Consider the following 19,465-nt stretch of genomic DNA (forward strand, 5'->3'; position numbering starts at 1 on the left):
ATGGAAAAGGCCGCCAAGTGTCTAGCCTTTCTGCTAGACAGTGGGGGAACCTGCCTAAAGAACCACCATTAATGAGAGTACATTACCTCTTGGATGGGCTGCAAGCCACAGGTGGAAAAACAGGTCACCTAATTCTTTCCAAGTTGAGGGTGAACAGTCACTTTGCAGTATGCACATTCTACATGTGCAATAATCCCCAAAAGCAGCATTTCTAGTGGTAATCAAATAGCATATAATTAAGACACTCAAACTTCTATTTAACAATTATTTTTTGCTTTATTTTGTTCATACGTGACAGCCCCAAACCCAACACTTGGTTTTTCTCTTTTGACTTTACTACTCTGCCATTACCTAGGTCAACAGTCTTCCTCCCAGTAGTATATATGGTTTGATCCTCATCACGCAGTTATAACACAGGTCCTCAGAGATCAGGGCTCTCCAGCACCAGGACCTCCGTCATCCCCTTTGACTGTACTCTTGGTGCTGGGGCTCCGCCCAGGTCCTGTCACCCCTGAGGTGTCCTTAGGCCAGAAACACCAAGCAGGCTACATGTTCTCTGCCAACTCTGAATAAACGTGGGGACTGCTTAGAGCCTAGGGTTGAGGGTAGTGAGGCAGGCTGTGTCTGGGTCCATTACAAAGGGATGCTGTGCTTGATTAACGAAGTCTGCCACGGCGATACCCTCTAGACATGTCTGGAATGGGGACCCTGGGGGGAGACTGCGTGCCGGCTACAGGCTGCTCAGACAGGGACAAGGTATGTACTATATCCTTGCATTTGGCGATTCTTCTGCTTCCCAGGCTGCATTGTCTCACACACCAGGTGGCTGAGGAGGCATTCTGAAGGCCATGAAGGTTTAAGTGGCTTCCCTAGGCTCTGGAAGGAAGAGAATAAGCCCCAAGCTAAAGGGTGCTTGGGAGGACAGCTCACACAGGCCCCGCAGGCCCCGTGGGGTCTGTAAGCTCAGGCTGTGCTGGCATTAGCTCCTTATCCTCTGGAGTCCATGCTGGCATTAACTCCTTATCCTCTGGGGTCCGTTTCATCCCGGTAAAGACAGCTAGCTGGATGACTGTCAGAATGAGATGCAACTTGGGGGTAAAGATGCTTTTCTGTATGTGACACAGAAATAACCTTAATCTCTAAATAAACCTGTACAAAATTTCCAGTCCAAATTAAAAAAGTTTACCTTCTATGCTACCAACAAACTGAAATGGAGTAAAAGAACAGTCTTACTTTAATCAAGTTCCAGCAAGAGGGCACACTGCTTTGGAAAGCATCTGTCTCAGCAGAAAACGCAAGGGTGTGTGTAAAAGAATGTTTCTAGAAAATACCAAAGGCACCAAACAGAACCTTAACTTTGCCTTCCAATTCCCCTCGATGCCACTGCATACCCTGGGTGAGGAGGCTACTTCGTCCAGCTGACTTTGGGAATGTCATAATGCTCCGTAAGGGTGTCCAAGTGTCTGTTGAAGTCCTGGGGAAGCCAAGAAAAACCACATCAGCACTGCCTCAGACAGGGCACAAGGGTTGTGTGGTGCTGCCCACCCCCACTTCTCCACTATCCTGCCTCTCCTCAATGAGCCCCCTCCTCCCAAAGCCACCCACCTTTGAACCCTGGGCTCATCCTTAAATGATTCAGAGGGGAGGCGTTGCTTCTATTGAGTACCCCCATCCCGCTGACCCCAACACTCCAATGGCTCCCTCTGCCAGGCTCCTAGCCTCTGGGCCCAACTCGGACCCTACATAGCCTGGTCTTCTGCATGGGCATGTGACTTACCTCCACTCTCTGCTTGTGGGTTTTAGATGCTTTCTTTAGGATCCTTTCCATTTGCTGAAGACAGGAGAGAAATGGAGGTGAGTTCACACACTTGATCCAGCCCAGGCAATATGGGGTGGAAGATGGATGCCCCCACCAACTTAGCTTAGCTCTCACACTTAGAACGGCTGGAGGTCTCAGGGTATATATCTTTCCCCTCCCTTAATTCTACTCAGACTGGTCCGACAGGGACATGCAACCACAACATATCCCACCAGGAATCCAGGTGGGCTGCCTTTCGGTCAGAGTGGCAAGAAATGTACTAGCGCTGACTTGAGTCGACTCTGCTGGGAGCTTTATGTGTGCTTTCTACACCCCTGGGCAATTGACTGCATTCCCATTTTGCAGAAAATAAAGTTTCAGATGGGGTCTGAAGAAGGATGAAAAATGAGGAAGGTGAAGGGCTGAACAGATGGTAGGAGCTCAAGGGAGTAGGTGCTGGTGACGCATGCCATGAGGGCTACAAGATCCAGATCACTTTGGTAAGTATGACTGTAGAATATGTATCCTGCACCACCACGACCTGCCTTACTCCTCATGCCCAACACCCGATGGTAGCTAGTGAGAGTTAAGAGCATGGGACGCAGAGCCAGACAAACCTGGGGCTACACCTGGCTCTACATTTACTGACGAGGTGACTATGGCTGACTTTGGTGGTCCCCCCACGACCCATGCTGCCTGGTATTCGTGCCCTAGTGCAGTTCTCTTCCATAATGACTCCGGGCTGGCCCCGTGACTCAGCTTACTTAACAGAATGCAGTGCCTGTGCTGGGCTGAAGCCCTAAGACCCAGCAGCCTTTGGCTTTGTGTTCTTGGGAAGCCAGCCACCATGCAGGAAGTCTGAGGACCATACCATACATGGGGAGAGAGGCCACGGGAGGAACGACAAGGCATCTAGACATGTGATGGTGAAGCTATCTTAGATGTTCCAGCCCAGTTGGTCGTCCAACCTGAGCTGCCACCTGACTGCACAGATTCCAAGTGAGGGAAGGAAAAGAACTATCCAGCTGAGCCGAGTCAATCTACAGAAGCATGAGATGACCCTGTCAGCCACCACCTAGCTGTTCCTCCCTGTCCCTCATCTCATTTTCTGCCTCATTTTCCTCTGCATCCAGCTGGCTCCCATCCCTGCCTCTTCCTGCTGCTGTGAGCCTGAGACCTGTGCCTCCTTACAAGAGGCCACACTGACTTGACTAGCTGCCACCAATGCCAGGCCCTCGGTAAGGCTCTGCCTTCCCTCTCCGCCTTCTATGCACCAAGTTCCCAGGGTGTCTTGGGTACTGTCGCCACCCCTCCTTCACAGACAGAGAAAATGAGGACCACTGTGCACAGTGGGTGATGCGGTTGGAGATGCCAAGCCCTAACCCTTCAGGCTGGGGCCCTGCCCCACGGGCCCTTCTTCTAAGAGCTGTCCAGCCTTTGCACTCACTGTGCTTAAACATCCTTCCACAAGGGAATCTGAATTTCCCAATCCCACCTACCTTTACCCATACTTTCTGGCATCTCTCTCCTGGTTCAAACAAAACCCACAGCATTACTTCCAGTTCTCAATGCCAGCTACAGGTTCATTTGTCTATTCCTCTTGGTAGATCTCCCAAGAGTTCTTTTTTTTTTTTTAAAGATTACTTATTTATTTATTCATGAGAGACAGAGACAGAGAGAGGCAGAGGGAGAAGGAGAAGCAGGCTCCATGCAGACAGCCTGACATGGGACTCGATCCCAGGTCTCCAGGATCACACCCTGGGCCAAAGGCGGCGCTAAACCACTGCGCCACCAGGGCTGCCCCCAAGACAGCCCTGCATCAGCCCTGCATCTTTCTGCATCTTGTCTCTACTTCTGCCTTTCCCCACCTTCCCTTGGATCCCCTCTAATCAGCCTCTCTTCCTCCTCATCCCAAATGCCAACTAAGAGCTCTTGGGGCTCATAAGACCTCTTGATAGCATGACACTGGTCATCACTTCCTCCTTAAAACACTTTCTCCACTCGGCTCCTAAGGACACACACTCGGTTTTTCTCCTTCCCATGAACCTTTGCAATTTCAGATCCTAGGCCTCATCTCTGTCACTGTGCCTCCCCAGAGGATCTCATCCAGTCCCACAGCAATTCTGGGATATTTGCAAGAGAGGCCAGACCCCTCCTCCAAATTGCAGATTCAGGTATCAAGGTGTCCACAAGAATTCTCCATTTGAATTTCTAACAGCCATTTGAACATTCAAGCGTTCTCTAAAACCAAGGTCTTGATGCCCTGCTTTAGAAACCTGCTTTACCTGCTGTCCTTCCTATTGCATTAAACAGCACCTTCATTTACTCGTCACTTGCCACCAAAAATCTTGGTCATTCCTCATTTCCTGGCCCACACCCAATCCATCAACTAATCCTGCTGTTCTTGCTGCAAAATCAATCCCAAAGCTGGTATCTTCCATTGCTTCCACTATTACTGTCCTATTCTGAGCTGCTGGTTACTCTCCCCCACTCCCACTCTAGGAGTAACATCCCAGCCCAGCCAGGGACTATAACCTCAGGGAAGGAACTTAAGTGCACTCACTTGTTAGATCCTCTCCACAAACCTCTTAGGTAAGGACTTCAGCCCCACTTTACAGTCAAAGAAAATGAGATGTGGGAGGTTAACCAACCTGCCCGTTACACCACCACCAAGAAACGGTAGAGACAGAATAGAACCCTCTGTCTTGTCAAAGCCAGTGAATCTCACCTTTTTCTTTTCTTTTTTAATGACTCAATTAAGCCTGAGAGTGATGAGTCAACCCTTCCTGATGTTACTGGACCAAATCACCCAGACGAGGGTTAGGGTTTTTCAGCTTGGACACCTGACATTTTGGGCCAGATCATTTTTGCTATGGGTGTGTGTGTGGGGGAGGAGGGGGGTGCTGTCTTCATTACTGTAGGATGCTAAGCAGTATCCCTGGCCCTATCCCACTAGATACCAGTAGCACTACCCCCAATCAACACACCCTGAAGTTTTAATAAACAGCAATGTCTTCAAACACTGCCAAAAATCTTCTCGGGAGTGGATGTAAGGTACAAATACAACCTATATGAGCCTGCCAAAGTCATCATGGAAACAGACTTTGTGAAAACTTATAGCCGGAAGCATGACCATTTAGTATCAACAGCTAACATCAACTGAGCACTGATTTTATGCCAGACCGAGTACCAAGTGCTGTATCTGCATGACTTCATCTGAAGTTCCCATCCCTTTTAGGAGAAAGCACTCTCCTGACCCCTACAGATAGGTAAGTTGAGGCAGGAAGAAGATGAGTCATTAGCCCTGTGTCACCGGGCAAATGAGAAACTGCGCTGGAATCCAAAACCGGTCCCCGGGTCTGGCCTTTCAACGCCAGTTCTAGCTTTCTCCTCTGCCATCCACTCTGGCGGGGCGCTTCCTGTCCTCGGAGCTCCGCCAACCGCGGACTCAGAGTTAAGGTCTCACTGACCGCTCACTACCGCTCCGAGAGGCCCGGGTCTGACCCCAAGTTCGAGTCCACCGGCTCTGCCTCTCCATCCACCTCCGGAGACCCAGACCTGCTGCGCGGGGCATCCCCAGCTTCCCCACCCGCCTTACCCGCTTCTCCTGCATCTTCTCGAAGGCCGCCTGGGCAGGGGTTCGCTTGTCCAGGCCTCGCCGCTTCTCCTCCTCGTTCTTTTTGCTCGTTCCCATCGCTTCCAAGAGTTTCGCCTTGTCTTTGTCCTTCTTTTTCTTCTTCCTGGGAGGGGAGAAGCGGGGAGAGGAGGTGAGGGCGGATCAGGGGGGCAAGAGCTCGAGGACTCTAGATGAGGCTTAAGGGGGCAGAAGACAAGGTTTTGCAGTGCTCTCGGGGACTCACCGCTTGGTCACACCGAGCTCTGCAACGCCTTTTAGTTTCAGGGGCCCCTTCTGAACCTGCTCGTAGGCCGCCATGATCCCTCTTGCTTTTCCGTAGGTAAACTGCCACACTTCCGGTTTGAGTGCCCTATTTGCATCCGAATGCCCGCCTCACTTCGTCTTGATTGGTTGAGCTAGGGGTTGCGCCTGCGCTCTTGGCATCTGGCGCCACACTTTCCGGTTGTGGAGTGTGATTGGACCTCATCCTTTGCATCCGGTCTCCTGCCACACTTCCGGCTTTGACAGGCACTTCAGGTTTCTCTGGGCTTGAGCCACCTGGGTCTGCAAAGCTGTTTTGAAAGTTCTCCCATTTCTTTCTTTCTTCTCCTTCTTTTTTAAAGATGTATTTATTTATTTGAAAGAGGGAGTGCACTCTAGTAGCGGAAGGGGCAGAGGGAGAGGCAGAATCTCAAGGGCACTCCTCGCTTTGCATGCAGCCCACTTTGGGCCTCCATCCCAGGACCTGAGCTGAAATCAGGAGTCCCCTGTGCAACGGAAATCCCCATTTCCTAAAACACAGTGTTCTCTTGCGTATTTTGTGTGCACTTGGATGTTATGTTCTATTTTACTGCTGTATTTTGAGAGTTGGGTTTTTTTGTTTGTTTCAGAGTTTTTTTTTTTTGTAATCCCTACACCCATTGTGGGGCTTGAACTCACAATCCCAAGATCAAGAGCGTGTTCTACTGACTGAGCCAACTAGGCCTGCTGGAGAGTTTAATAGATAACCTAATTTTGTAAACCTCATCAGTACTTACTAGTTTTTTTTTTTTTTCCCAATTTTGATGAATGATAATATTATTCTGTGAAATGGATGTCAATTGCGTTTGAAAGAAATTTTTAAAAATACATCCTATGGAGTATAATTTATAAGCAGTAAAATACATTCGTTTTAATTGTATCCTTTGATGAATATCATCATGTTTACACACCCATGTATTGATCTCCACAATCAAGATCTAGAACATTCCACCAACACAAAGTCCCTTGTTACCCTTCCCACTTAACCCCTAAGCCCATCATTCTCCCCAGGCAACTCCAAATCTATTTTCTCTCACTATAGATTAGATTTGTCTTCTGTAAAAGTTTCACATACATGGCTTTATAGATGTTCTTTTGAGCTAGAGTTCTTTTTTTTTAAAAAAAAAGATGTTACCTATTTATTCATGAGAAATACAAAGACATAGGCAGAGGGAGAAGCAGGTTCCCTGCCGGGAGCCCAATGTGAGACTCCATTGTATAAATATATTAGATTTTTAAAAAATCCACTCACTTGTGGTTGGACACCTGAGTTGTTTCCAGTTTGGATCCCTAATGAATGGAGATGCTGTGAACATCAGTATATAAGTCTTTGAATAAACACAGGTTTCGTTCTCTTGGGGTCACTCCTGATGCCTGCATTACTTGAAGTAGAATAGTAGCAAGGTTTGGTTTTTCTCATTATAAAATGTTGAGTCTCAGTCACTCTGTTTTGAAGGTTTGATAAGAGAAAATAGTTGCATAGGATGTACTGAAACAGAGGGAGAAGCTGACTGGAAGCCCACTGAGTGGGAAGCCCAACATGGGGCTCAATTCCAAGACCCTGAGATCATGACCCGAGCCAAAGACAGATGCTTAACCAACTGAGCCACCCAAGTGCCCCAAAACATTTCTATTTTTTGTTTCCTTCTATCATTTTAAGCATTATGTTTCCCTTTTTTTTTTTTTTAAGCATTATATTTCTCAGTGTGAGTCATCCTCTTCAGAGTCTGGGTGAAAATGCTGTCAGGCCCTATAGCTTTTCTCTCATTTTTTATGTGATATATAGTACTATTGTCACTTTATGTAGTACATAGGTCTCAATTCAATATGTGGAAGTTCTGGACCTTGATTTGGTAGGAATAGTCTCACCTTTTCCTTAGCTGGGATATACACATTAAAAAAATAAGGCAACATTGCCTAAAATGCCTTATACTAATCCCCACGTTACCGAACAGAGACTTAACTTCATTACAGTTTTGGCTCTTCAGAAATGAAATCTTAAACCAGTCATCCAGGAATTCTCTGATCAACACTGGGTAGGTTCTCTGCTGGACAGATCCCTGCTATCACATAAAGGAAAGTAACCTTGCAATAACCAAAAGGGTAAAATACGCAAAAATAAAATTTACCATTGTAACCACTTTAAACTGTGCAACTCATTGGCAATAAATACATTCACAATGTTGTGCGTCTATTTATTTTTATCTGATTACAAAAGATATACAAACATTAATTTTTTCCACTTTTTATAATAAATTTATTTTTTATTGGTGTTCAATTTGCCAACTTACAGAATAACACCCAGTGCTCATCCCGTCAAGTGCCCCCCTCAGTGCCCGTCACCCATTCACTCCCACCCCCCACCCTCCTCCCCTTCCACCACCCCTAGTTCGTTTCCCAGAGTTAGGAGTCTTTATGTTCTGTCTCCCTTTCTGATATTTCCCACACATTTCTTCTCCCTTCCCTTATATTCCCTTTCACTATTATTTATATTCCCCAAATGAATGAGACCATATAATGTTTGTCCTTCTCCGATTGACTTACTTCACTCAGCATAATACCCTCCAGTTCCATCCACGTTGAAGCAAATGGTGGGTATTTGTCATTTCTAATGGCTGAGTAATATTCCATTGTATACATAGACCACATCTTCTTTATCCATTCATCTTTCTTTTTTTTTTTTTCCATTCATCTTTCGATGGACACCGAGGCTCCTTCCACAGTTTGGCTATTATGGACATTGCTGCTAGAAACATCGGGGTGCAGGTGTCTCGGCTTTTCACTGCATCTGTATCTTTGGGGTAAATCCTCAACAGTGCAATTGCTGGGTCGTAGGGCAGGTCTATTTTCAACTCTTTGAGGAACCTCCACACAGTTTTCCAGAGTGGCTGCACCAGTTCACATTCCCACCAACAGTGTAAGAGGGTTCCCTTTTCTCCGCATCCTCTCCAACATTTGTGGTTTCCTACCTTGTTAATGTTCCCCATTCTCACTGGTGTGAGGTGGTATCTCATTGTGGTTTGGATTTGTATTTCCCTGATGGCAAGTGATGCAGAGCATTTTCTCATGTGCATGTTGGCCATGTCTATGTCTTCCTCTGTGAGATTTCTGTTCATGTCTTTTGCCCATTTCATGATTGGATTGTTTGTTTCTTTGGTGTTGAGTTTAATAAGTTCTTTATAGAACTTGGAAACTAGCCCTTTATCTGATACGTCATTTGCAAATATCTTCTCCCATTCTGTAGGTTGTCTTTTACTTTTGTTGACTGTATCCTTTGCTGTGCAAAAGCTTCTTATCTTGATGAAGTCCCAATAGTTCATTTTTGCTTTTGTTTCTTTTGCCTTCGTGGATGTATCTTGCAAGAAGTTGCTGTGGCCGAGTTCAAAAAGGGTGTTGCCTGTGTTCTCCTCTAGCATTTTGATGGAATCTTGTGTCACATTTAGATCTTTCATCCATTTTGAGTTTATCTTTGTGTATGGTGCAAGAGAGTGGTCTAGTTTCATTCTTCTGCATGTGGATGTCCAATTTTCCCAGCACCATTTATTGAAGAGACTGTCTTTCTTCCAGTGGATAGTCTTTCCTCTTTTATCGAATATTAGTTGATCATAAAGTTGAGGGTCCACTTCTGGATTCTCTATTCTGTTCCATTGATCTATGTGTCTGTTTTTGTGCCAGTACCACACTGTCTTGATGACCACAGCTTTGTAGTACAACGTGAAATCTGGCATGGTGATGCCCCCAGCTATGGTTTTCTTTTTTAAAATTCCCCTGGATATTTGGGGTCTTTTCTGATTCCACACAAACCTTAAAATAATTTGTTCCAACTCTCTGAAGAAAGTCCATGGTATTTTGATAGGGATTGCATTAAACTGTAAATTGCCCTGGGTAACATTGACATTTTCACAATATTAATTCTGCCAATCCATGAGCATGGAATATTTTTCCATCTCTTTGTGTCTTCCTCAATTTCTTTCAGAAGTGTTCTATAGTTTTTAGGGTATAGATCCTTTACCTCTTTGGTTAGGTTTATTCCTAGGTATCTTATGCTTTTGGGTGCAATTGTAAATGGGATTGACTCCTTAATTTCTCTTTCTTCAGTCTCATTGTTAGTGTATAGAAATGCCACTGATTTCTGGGCATTGATTTTGTATCCTGCCAAGCTACCGAATTGCTGTATGAGTTCTAGCAATCTTGGGGTGGAGGCTTTTGGGTTTTCTATGTAGAGTATCATGTCATCGGCAAAGAGGGAGAGTTTGACTTCTTCTTTGCCAATTTGAATGTCTTTAATGTCTTTTTGTTGCCTGATTGCTGAGGCTAGGACTTCTAGTACTATGTTGAATAGCAGTGGTGAGAGTGGACATCCCTGTCTTGTTCCTGATCTTAGGGGAAAGGCTCCCAGTGCTTCCCCATTGAAAATGATATTTGCTGTGGGCTTTTTGTAGATGGCTTTTAAGATGTTGAGGAATGTTCCCTCTATCCCTACACTCTGAAGAGTTTTGATCAGGAATGGATGCTGCATTTTGTCAAATGCTTTCTCTGCATCTAATGAGAGGATCATATGGTTCTTGGTTTTTCTCTTGTTGATATGATGAATCACATTGATTGTTTTATGAGTGTTGAACCAGCCTTGTGTCCCATAGATAAATCCTACTTGGTCATGGTGAATAATTTACTTAATGTACTGTTGGATCCTATTGGCTAGTATCTTGCTGAGAATTGCAAACATTAATTGCAGAATGTGTCATTGGAAAAGTACTGAGAAGCCCAAAGAAAACAGTAATCACTCTCACCCAGAAATAATATATTGTAGTTTTGATTTCTCTATTTCTTTTTTTTACTTTTTTTATTATTTATTTATTTATTTATTTATTTATTTATTTTTCTCAGTCTAATTTTTATTTTTATTTTTATTTTTTTAAATTTATTTTTTATTGGTGTTCAATTTACTAACATACAGAATAACCCCCAGTGCCCGTCACCCATTCACTCCCACCCCCCACCCGATTTCTCTATTTCTAATTGGTTTCTCTTACTATCTGTAATTTTAAAAATAAAATGAGATTTGGGATAACTGGATGGCTCAGTCCATTAGGCGTCCGACTCCTAATTTTGGCTCTGGTTATGATCTCAGGGTCATGGGATGGAGTCTTGAGTTGGGCTCCCTGCTGAGCATGGTCTGCTTGGGATTCTCTCTCTCTCTCTCTCTCCCTCTGTCCCTTCTCTCTTGCTCTCAAATAAATAAATAAATAAATACATTTTAAGAATGGGATTTTATTCTATACTTGCTTTATTACTGAACTTCTCCCATCCGTATATGCTTTTGTATGTTGAGTTAATACTGAGAGAAACAGAAAAGAACCTCCAAATTTCCATAATCCATTGCTAACATTATATATATATATATATATATATATATATATATATATATATATGCGCGCAGGCCTGTGTGAGAAAACCGCACAGTACAAAAATAGTTAGAAGAAAACAAAAAAGTAGAAACTTCCCTTCTCACCTCTTTTCAGAATGATTAACAATTTCATTTGTGTATTTTTCAGCACGAAAGTGTGTATGCCAACATTTGTACATCTGCGCAATGTTCTTTTATTTCTGTCCTCAGTTTTCATTTAGCAAAATGTCTTTTTTTCGGATTTTTATTTATTTATTTGAGAGACAGATAGTGAGAGTGAGCATGAGTGGGGCTGGAGGGAGAGGGAGAAGCAGACTCCCCGCTGAGCAGGGAGCCTGACATGGGACTCGATCCCAAGACTCTGGGATCAGGACCCAAGCCAAGGGTAGACACTTAACTGAGCCACCCAGAAGCCCCAGCAAAATGTCTTTTTTTTTTTTTTAAGATTTTAAAAATTTATTTTGGAGAGAGAGAAAGTGCACCCAAGTAGGGGGAGGGACAGAAGGAGAGAGAGAACTCTCCAGCAGACTCCGCGCTAAACCGGGAGCTTGACGTGGGCTCCGTCATTATCAAAACGTCTTGAAGCTCTTTACAAGGCCCCGTTACCTCCACTCACCTTCCTCAAACGCTGGATGTCCTGTGGCTGAGTGAGGCACTCCCTAACCAAAGCCCATCTACATGCCCACAGATCTCAGGTCACTTCTGCAAGTGGCCTGATTCTGTAGTAGTGCAATTTCTGGGCTCAAGATTATGTACATTTGTGCATTTTAATTTAGACTGCTAATGCCCAAATTGTGCCAAAGACTTGAAGGATTGTAGAAGCTCCAGAGAAGCAAGCATCCCCCTAACTCAGGCCAGAGGGCTGGGTGCCTGACATTTCCACTTCTGCCTGAAGGGGGCAGCAAGCGACTGCTCAATTCTCCAGCTCGTCGGCTCAACCCTTAGCGTCCACAGAGAATGGGTTTCCTGGTGCTACCGGCCGGGGCAGGGTTGCTGATGGGGTGATCCTTGACAGAATCAGCTCCTCAGGGACGAATAGGACAGACTCAGCGGGGGAGAGCTCTTCTTCCCCAGCCCACCTAGCAGGTTTGAAGCTCCTCTCTGGCACTTCCAAGGCTGTGTGCCCTGCAGGAAGTAGCTTGACCTCTCTGACCTTCCCTTTCCACCTTTATAAAGTGCTGCTGCTGCTGTTAACAACAGCTAATGCTTTATATGGATTTATATGGGTCATTTATTCCCACAGCCATCCTGTCACACGAACCATCCTGATTTTACAGGTAGGGAAACTGAGGCACAAACTGTAATCCGACCTATGCCAAGTGTTCCATCCTTGCTTATGTCACATGGCCTGAGGCCATCCATTGTGCCACTATTTTATAAACCTCTATGACGGCATTTTTCAACTTTTTTTTCATTATCATCTCTTAAAGAGAACAGCCCCTAAAGAGAACTTAATTAAATTTAAGGAGAAAGGTTAAATCCCATATAATAAATTTGTGTCAAGAAGGATGAGCTTTGGAGGGCCACAAACCATTGAAATATCTAAGTTTTTTTCATGTTCTCCCCACCCACTCCTGAACCATTTTTCACCACCTTAGGAGCAATACTGCTCGCATTGATAATTTATGTTCTAAGAGAGGAATTGTGCCAAATTCCTGTGCTTTTGCTTACTTAAATTTTTAACTTTATATCCACTTAAAGACTCTTGAGCTTTAAATAGACAGATTTTTTATTATATACTACTCTTTGGTATACATACAAAGAAAATACAATAACTCAGTAGGGTTTTCTAAACATCTTCATACACAGAGAATACACATACTCATAGAAATCACTTTCCAACTATAAGTGTTGATAACATCCTTCTCTGTGCCATAGAGGACCCTGATAAGGAGCATTTCTTTAAGACAATTTGCATTGTTTCCAAAGAATAGAGTATGGAAAGGGAAAACAGTTACCAGAGGGTGGAAATACAGGGAAAACACTGCCTTACCCAAGAGTTCAAGGTCAACATTGTTGGTGACTTCAGGTAGCTATCAAGTAACTCCAGGTATGATGCGATGAGGACTTCTGAGGTCTTCCCCCCCCCAAAATAAAACCCAAACTCCATTTCAATCATGAGAAAACACCAGACATATCAAATTAAGGGACATTCTACAAAGTACCTAGCTGGCACTCTTCAGGACTATCAAGGTTACGGAAAAAAAAAAAAAAAAAAAAAAAAGAAGACCAAAAAATCAAAATCAAATAAAACAAAACAGACTTAAGATCAGGAGTCTAGGGGATCCCTGGGTGGCTCACGGGTTTAGCACCTGCCTTTGGCCCAGGGCATGATCCTGGAGTCCTGGGATCGAGTCCCACATCGGGCTCCCTGCATGGAGCCTGCTTCTCCCTCTGCCTGTGTCTCTGCCTCTCTCTCTCTGTGTGTTTCTCATGAATAAATAAATAAAATCTTAAAAAAAAAAAAAGATCAGGAGTCTAAGATCCTAAATGCAATGTGGGGTCCTGACAGAAAAAGGGACATTACTGCATGTATACACCTATGCTCGTAGCAGCGTTGTTCATAATACTCAAAAGGTGGAAAGACACCAAATGTCCATTGATGGATGAATGAATGAACAAAGTGTGATCTATCCATATAATGGAATATTAATCTTAAAAAGGAAAGAAATTCTGACACACGCTACAAAGTGGATGAATCTGAAAGACATGCTGAGTGAAAGAAGCCAGACACAAAAGGACAAACAAATGCTGTATGATTCCAATTACATGTGGTTTCCAAATTCACAGAAACAGAAAGTAGGATGATGAGTTCCAGGAACTGGCAGGGAGGGGAGGATGGGGAGTTGCTTAATGGGGACAGAGTTCCAGTTCTACAAGATGAAAAGAGTTCTGGGGACAGATGGTGGTGACAGCTGCGCAACACTGTGAATGTATTTCATAGCACTGAGCTGTACACTTAAAAATGGCCAGAATGGTAAATATTATGGTAAAAATTTTACCACAATAGAAAATTTAAAAACAACAGGGAAATGATAGAGATCCCGTGTGCCCTTTTGCTAGTTTCCCTCAATTGTAACATCTTCCAAACTCTAGTGCGATGTCACAACTAAGATATTGGCATAGCTACAGGCAATACACAGATCAGTCAGTCCATTATCTCCAAGATCCCTCTTGATGCACTTGATCCACACCCATCCCCTTGATGCACTTGATCCACACTCATCCCCCAACCCCATCCCCACACACTGGCAGCCAGCAAGCTGTTCTCATTCCTATAATTTAGTCATTTTAAGAACACTGTAAATGGAATCACACAGTTTGTAACATTTTAGCACTGGCTTTTCCCCCCTCCACTGAGCATAATACCCCAGAGATTCATCCAGGTTGTCAGATGTATCCCTTTTATTGCTGCATAGTGTTGTGCGGTATGGATGGATGGACCAGTTTGTTTAACCATTCATCTGTTGAAAGATAGATGGGTTGTTTCCTGTTTGGGGGCTATTATGAATAAAACATCCATTATAGGTTTTTGTGTGAGCATAAGTTTTCATTTCTCTGGGATTGCCCAAGAGCACAAGTGCTGGGTCTTATGGTGGTTATGTTTTTGGTTTTTTATTGTATTTTATTGTAAGAGCACTCAACATGAGATATAACCTCTTCACAGATTTTTAAGTGTACAATGCAGATATAATGTTGGCTACAGATATAATGTCCAGTGGATCTCTAGAGCTTATTCATCTTGTTTGACGAATCTTGCTTCATGCCTGCTGACTAGGAAACCCTATTCCCACTTCCTCCCAGCCTCTGCAAACCACCATTCCACTTTCTCCTCATAGAAGTGGAATCCTACAGTATTTGTCTTTCTGTGACTGGTTTATTTCACTGAGCAAATGCGCTCAGAGGTCATTCACGTTGTGACATATTGCAGAATTTCCTTCTTTTTAAAGGTTCAGTAATATTCCTTGTGCATGTAAGCCATATTTCCTTCATCCTTTCATCCATCCATGGACATTCAGGTCGTTTCCATAGCTTGGCGATTGTGAATAATGCTGCAATGAGCATAAGAGTGTTAATATCTCTTTTGAGATCCTGATTTCAATTCATTTAGATGTATACTGGACCCTATGGGAGATCTATTTTTAATTTTTCTAGGCACTTCCATGCTGGTTTCCATAGTGGATGCACCATTTTGCCTTCCCACTCACAGTGCACAGGGTTGCCATTTCTCTACATCCTCACCTGATGGCTTTTGTTTTTTTAATAGCCATCCTGACAGTGATATCTCATTGTTGTTTTGATTTGTTTTCCCCTGATGATTATTAAAATTCTGTATTGTCATTATGATTCTGAGTTCTATGTCCTATATTACAAGGGGATATGGTTGCTTATTATTTATCATAGTAAAGCTGGAATTTATCCATACAAAGATAAAATTAATTTACTTATACCATGAAAAAATGATTTCTTGAAAATGCAAAAAGGCAAAAAATCCCATTGTTGGAGTTGGGTGTCGGAAAGGCAGCTCCGGTGGCTGACCAACATGAGCAGCAGCTTACTAGTTGACATTATTGCTTGTTGAGCTCCAACACAGCACCAGCTGCCTTGCCCTCTTCCAATGGTGTCAAACTTACCCCAGCCCTCAGGGCCTTTGCACTTGCTCTTCCCCCTGCCAGGACTCTCTTCCCACTGACTATTCCCTCACTTCCCTCCAGTCACTACTCAAATATCACTTCATCAGGGGAGCTTTCCCTTCCCAATCTATTTAACCCAACTTCTTCTCTCTATCCCTTCTCTGTTTTATTTTTCTTCCTGGAACTTAGCACTCCTGACTAATGTGTTTACCTGGTTGCTTGCCCACCAGAACGTGGGCTCATTGAGAGCACTGCTTTTGTATTATCAGGATGTAGGGCAGTGCCTACACACACCTACACACTAGGTGCTCAATAACTAATCATTGATGGGCACAGGTTGGGGGCACATAAGCAAATCACAGGGTGTCTGATGGGGTCAGGCATAGCAATCAGGACTTCAACCAGGAGGCACTAGGGAGTAAGGTGTTTGCTAATTAGTTTTCTTAATTGTCTTCATTTTTCAAAAATGCATTTACATGCAAAAAACTCACCCTTTATGGTGTTTAGTTCTATGAGTTTTGACAAATGAATACAGCTATGTAACCAATGCTACAATCAAAATATAAGACAGTTTCATCACCCCTAAGATTCCCTTGCTCCCCATCTGCAGCCCCTGGCAACTATTGATCTGTTTACTGTCCCTACAGTTTTGTCCTCTTGAGTATGTCATATAAATGGAATCATCCAATAGGTAGTCTCTTGAGTCTGGCTTCTTTCAGTTAGCATAACGCGTTTGGGGTTCATTCCTTTTGTGTATATCAGTAGTTCATTCTGTTTTATGGCTGAGTAGTAGTCTATTGTATGGATGGAACTCAGTCTGTTTAACCATTCCCCAGGTGAAGAACATTTGTGTTGTTTCCAGTTTTTAGTAATTATGCATAAAGTTGCAGTCATTCTTTATGAACAAATATTTTTAAAAACTGAGATATAAGGCCCCGGGTAGCTCAGCAGTTAAGTGTCTGAGCGTCTGCCTTTGGCTCAGGTCGTGATTCCGGGATCCCGGGATTGAGTCCCGCATCAGGTTCCCCACAGAGAGCCTGCTTCTTTCTCTGCCTTTGTCTCTGCCTCTCTCTCTGTGTCTCTCATGAACAAATAAAAAATCTTTAAAAAAATAAATAAATAAAACTGAGATATAATTCACAAATCATGAAAGTCACCCTTTAGAATGAGGTGAGACTTATCACCTTCACAGAGTTTTGCAACCATCACCACTACCTAGTTCCAGAACATTTTTACCACCCCAGAAGGAAGCCCCCATCCCCATGAGCAGTCACTCTCTGTCCCCCTCCCCCGGCCTAGCAACCACTCATCTGCTCACTGTCTCTATGGATTTGTCTATTCTGGAAGTTTCATATACATGGAACCACACACTGTGTGGCCTTTTGTGTCTGACTTCTTTCATTCTGCATGATGTTTTCAATTCTCATCCACATTGTGGCATGTATCAGGACTTCATTCCTTTTTTTTTTAAGATTTTATTTTATTTATTCATGAGAAACACACAGAGAAAGGCAGAGACATAGGCAGAGGGAGAAGGAGGCTGCCTGCAGAGAGCCCAATATGGGACTCGATCCCAGGACCCTGGGATCATGACCTGAGCCAAAGGCAGATGCTCAATCACTGAGCCACTCAGGTGCCCTGACTTCATTCCTCTATATGACTGAATAATATTCCATTGTACAAATGGATCACAATCATTTGGGTAGTTTCTACTTTGGGGGCTATTATGAACAATGTTGCTATGAACATTCACATACAAGTTTTTAAGTGGACATATTTTCAGTTATGTTCAGCTTGGAGTAAAATTGCTGGTCATATGGTAACTCTATGCTTAATCTTTAAAAAAAAAAAAAAGATTTTGGGCACCTGAGTGGCTCAGCGGTTTAGTGCCGCCTTCAGCCCAGGGCCTGATCCTGGAGACCCGGGATCAAGTCCCACATTGGGCTCCCTGCATGAAGCCTGCTTCTCCCTCTGCCTGTGTCTCTGCCTCTGTCTCTCTCTCTCTCTGTGTATTCTCATGAATAAATAAATAAAATCTTTTTTTAAGATTTTATTTATTTATTAATGAGAGACACACAGAGAGAAGCAGAGACTTAGGCAGGGGGAGAAGCAGGCTCCTCGCAGGAAGCCTGATGCAAGATTTGATCCCGGAACCCTAAGATTATGCCCTGAGCTGAAGGCAGACACTCAACAGCTGAGCCACCTAGGTGTCCCTATGTTTAACCTTTTAAAGAACTGCCAAACTGCTTTCCAAAGCAACTGCACCATCTTAACATTCCCACAAGTGGTGTATGAGGGTTCCGGTATCTCCACATCCCGGCCAACACTTGCTATTGTCTGTCTTTTTGTTGTTGTTGTTGTTGTTGTTGTTGTTGTTATAGGCATCCTGGTGGGTGTGAAGTAATATCTCATTGTAGTTTTGATTTGCATTTCCCTAATGACTAATGATGTTATGCATCTTTTCATATACTTATTTGCCATTTGTATATTTTCTTTGGAGACATGTCTACTCAAATCCCTTACCTGTTCTGTTTTGTTTTAATAGACTTTATTTTTAGAGCAATTTTAGTTCACAACAAAATGGAGCAGAAGGTACAGAGATTTCCCATGTGCTTTCTGTTCCCCCCACACACATACCCACAGCCTCCCCCATTACCAACATCCCCCACAAGACTAGTGCATTTGTTACACGCGATGAATTTACATTGACACATCATATCATCTAAAGTTTACATTAAGGTTCACTATTGGTATTGTGTCTTCCATGGTTTTGGACAAATGTATAATGCATGTATCCACCATTACAGTATCATACAGAGTAGATTCACTGCCAAAGGGACATCTGGGTGGCTCAGTTGGTTAAGCATCTGACTCTTGACCTCACCTTAGGCCTTGATCTCAGGATCATGAGTTCAACCCTCGCATTGGGCCCCATGCTGGGTGTGGAGCTTACTTTAAAAAAAAATCACTGCCATAAAAATCCTGTGTTCCATCTATTCACCCCCCCCAATCTTTGCCCATTTTTAAAAATTTGTGCAATTTGTCTTTTTATTGTAGTCTCATTAGGGTTCATTATATATTCTAGAGATCAGTCCCTTATCAGATATATGATTTGCAAGTATTTTCTTCATGCTGTGGGCATGTACATGTTTTTGTATGCCCATAGATCTTTTCATTTTCCTTGGGTAACTACTCGGGAGTGGGATGGCTGAGTCATGTGGTAAGTATATGTTTAACTATAGGAAAGTTCTGATCCATTTTCCAGAGTGGCTAAACTATTTTGCATCACCATCAGCAATTAATGAAAGTTCCAGTTGCCCCACATCCTCTCCAACACTTGATATTGTCAGTTTTTTAAAAAAAAATCATCCTAAGGGGGTGTTTGAAGCCTGATCATAGTTACATTCTACGAGATGACTTCACAGACTGGGGCTGAGGAGGGTTGATGAGAATGGGAGGAACTGTGATCGTCCAGACCAGAACGAGTGGGGATGAGGGAAAGGGAAGATCCAAGAGCAGTTTAGGGGGCCTGGAGTGTGGCACTGGAAAAGGCTGAGCAGGAGAACAAAGTGGAGAGACAGGAGAGATCCAGAACAAGACAAGCATAGAGCACTGGGTTAAAGGATTTTTGACCTTTAGGTGTTCTGCCCAAAAGGATTCTGGGTCTTAATAAAGTTGGCAGCTACTACATTGTACCTACCCATTGAGGA

At 43.6% G+C, this 19,465-nt stretch overlaps 1 protein-coding gene across 2 annotated transcripts; it reads right to left on the minus strand.

Moving 5' to 3' along the window:
• Nucleotides 1-251: 251 nt before the first annotated feature.
• FAM32A (family with sequence similarity 32 member A) lies at nucleotides 252-5,808 on the minus strand. 2 transcript variants are annotated; one of them, XM_077859557.1, is made up of 5 exons: nucleotides 5,659-5,808; nucleotides 5,397-5,538; nucleotides 1,778-1,831; nucleotides 1,392-1,474; nucleotides 252-876 (listed from the first exon to the last, which is right to left on the minus strand). In XM_077859557.1, exons 1-4 carry the CDS (start codon nucleotides 5,730-5,732, stop codon nucleotides 1,406-1,408), a joined length of 339 nt encoding a protein of 112 aa, XP_077715683.1. In that variant the 5' UTR covers nucleotides 5,733-5,808; the 3' UTR covers nucleotides 252-876; nucleotides 1,392-1,405. The 2 variants fall into 2 exon arrangements, with proteins under 2 accessions (XP_077715683.1, XP_077715682.1); XM_077859556.1 differs by lacking the exon at nucleotides 252-876 and having other exon boundaries at nucleotides 1,217-1,474.
• Between the last annotated feature and the right edge of the window lie 13,657 nt (nucleotides 5,809-19,465).

The sequence above is a fragment of the Canis aureus genome, chromosome 19 (assembly GCF_053574225.1).
Source record: "Canis aureus isolate CA01 chromosome 19, VMU_Caureus_v.1.0, whole genome shotgun sequence".
NCBI classification, from domain to species: Eukaryota; Metazoa; Chordata; class Mammalia; order Carnivora; family Canidae; genus Canis; species Canis aureus.

Bases quoted from the DNA above. Each gene is read 5' to 3' on its own strand.
- FAM32A (XM_077859557.1), bottom strand. From the start codon at position 5,732: ATGGCGGCCTACGAGCAGGTTCAGAAGGGGCCCCTGAAACTAAAAGGC. The intron at 1,832-5,396 runs GTAAGGCGGGTG...TCCTGTCTTCAG, and splicing joins AGAAGATGCAGGAGAAGCGG to CAAATGGAAAGGATCCTAAA. The intron at 1,475-1,777 runs GTAAGTCACATG...TGGCTTCCCCAG, and splicing joins CCCACAAGCAGAGAGTGGAG to GACTTCAACAGACACTTGGA.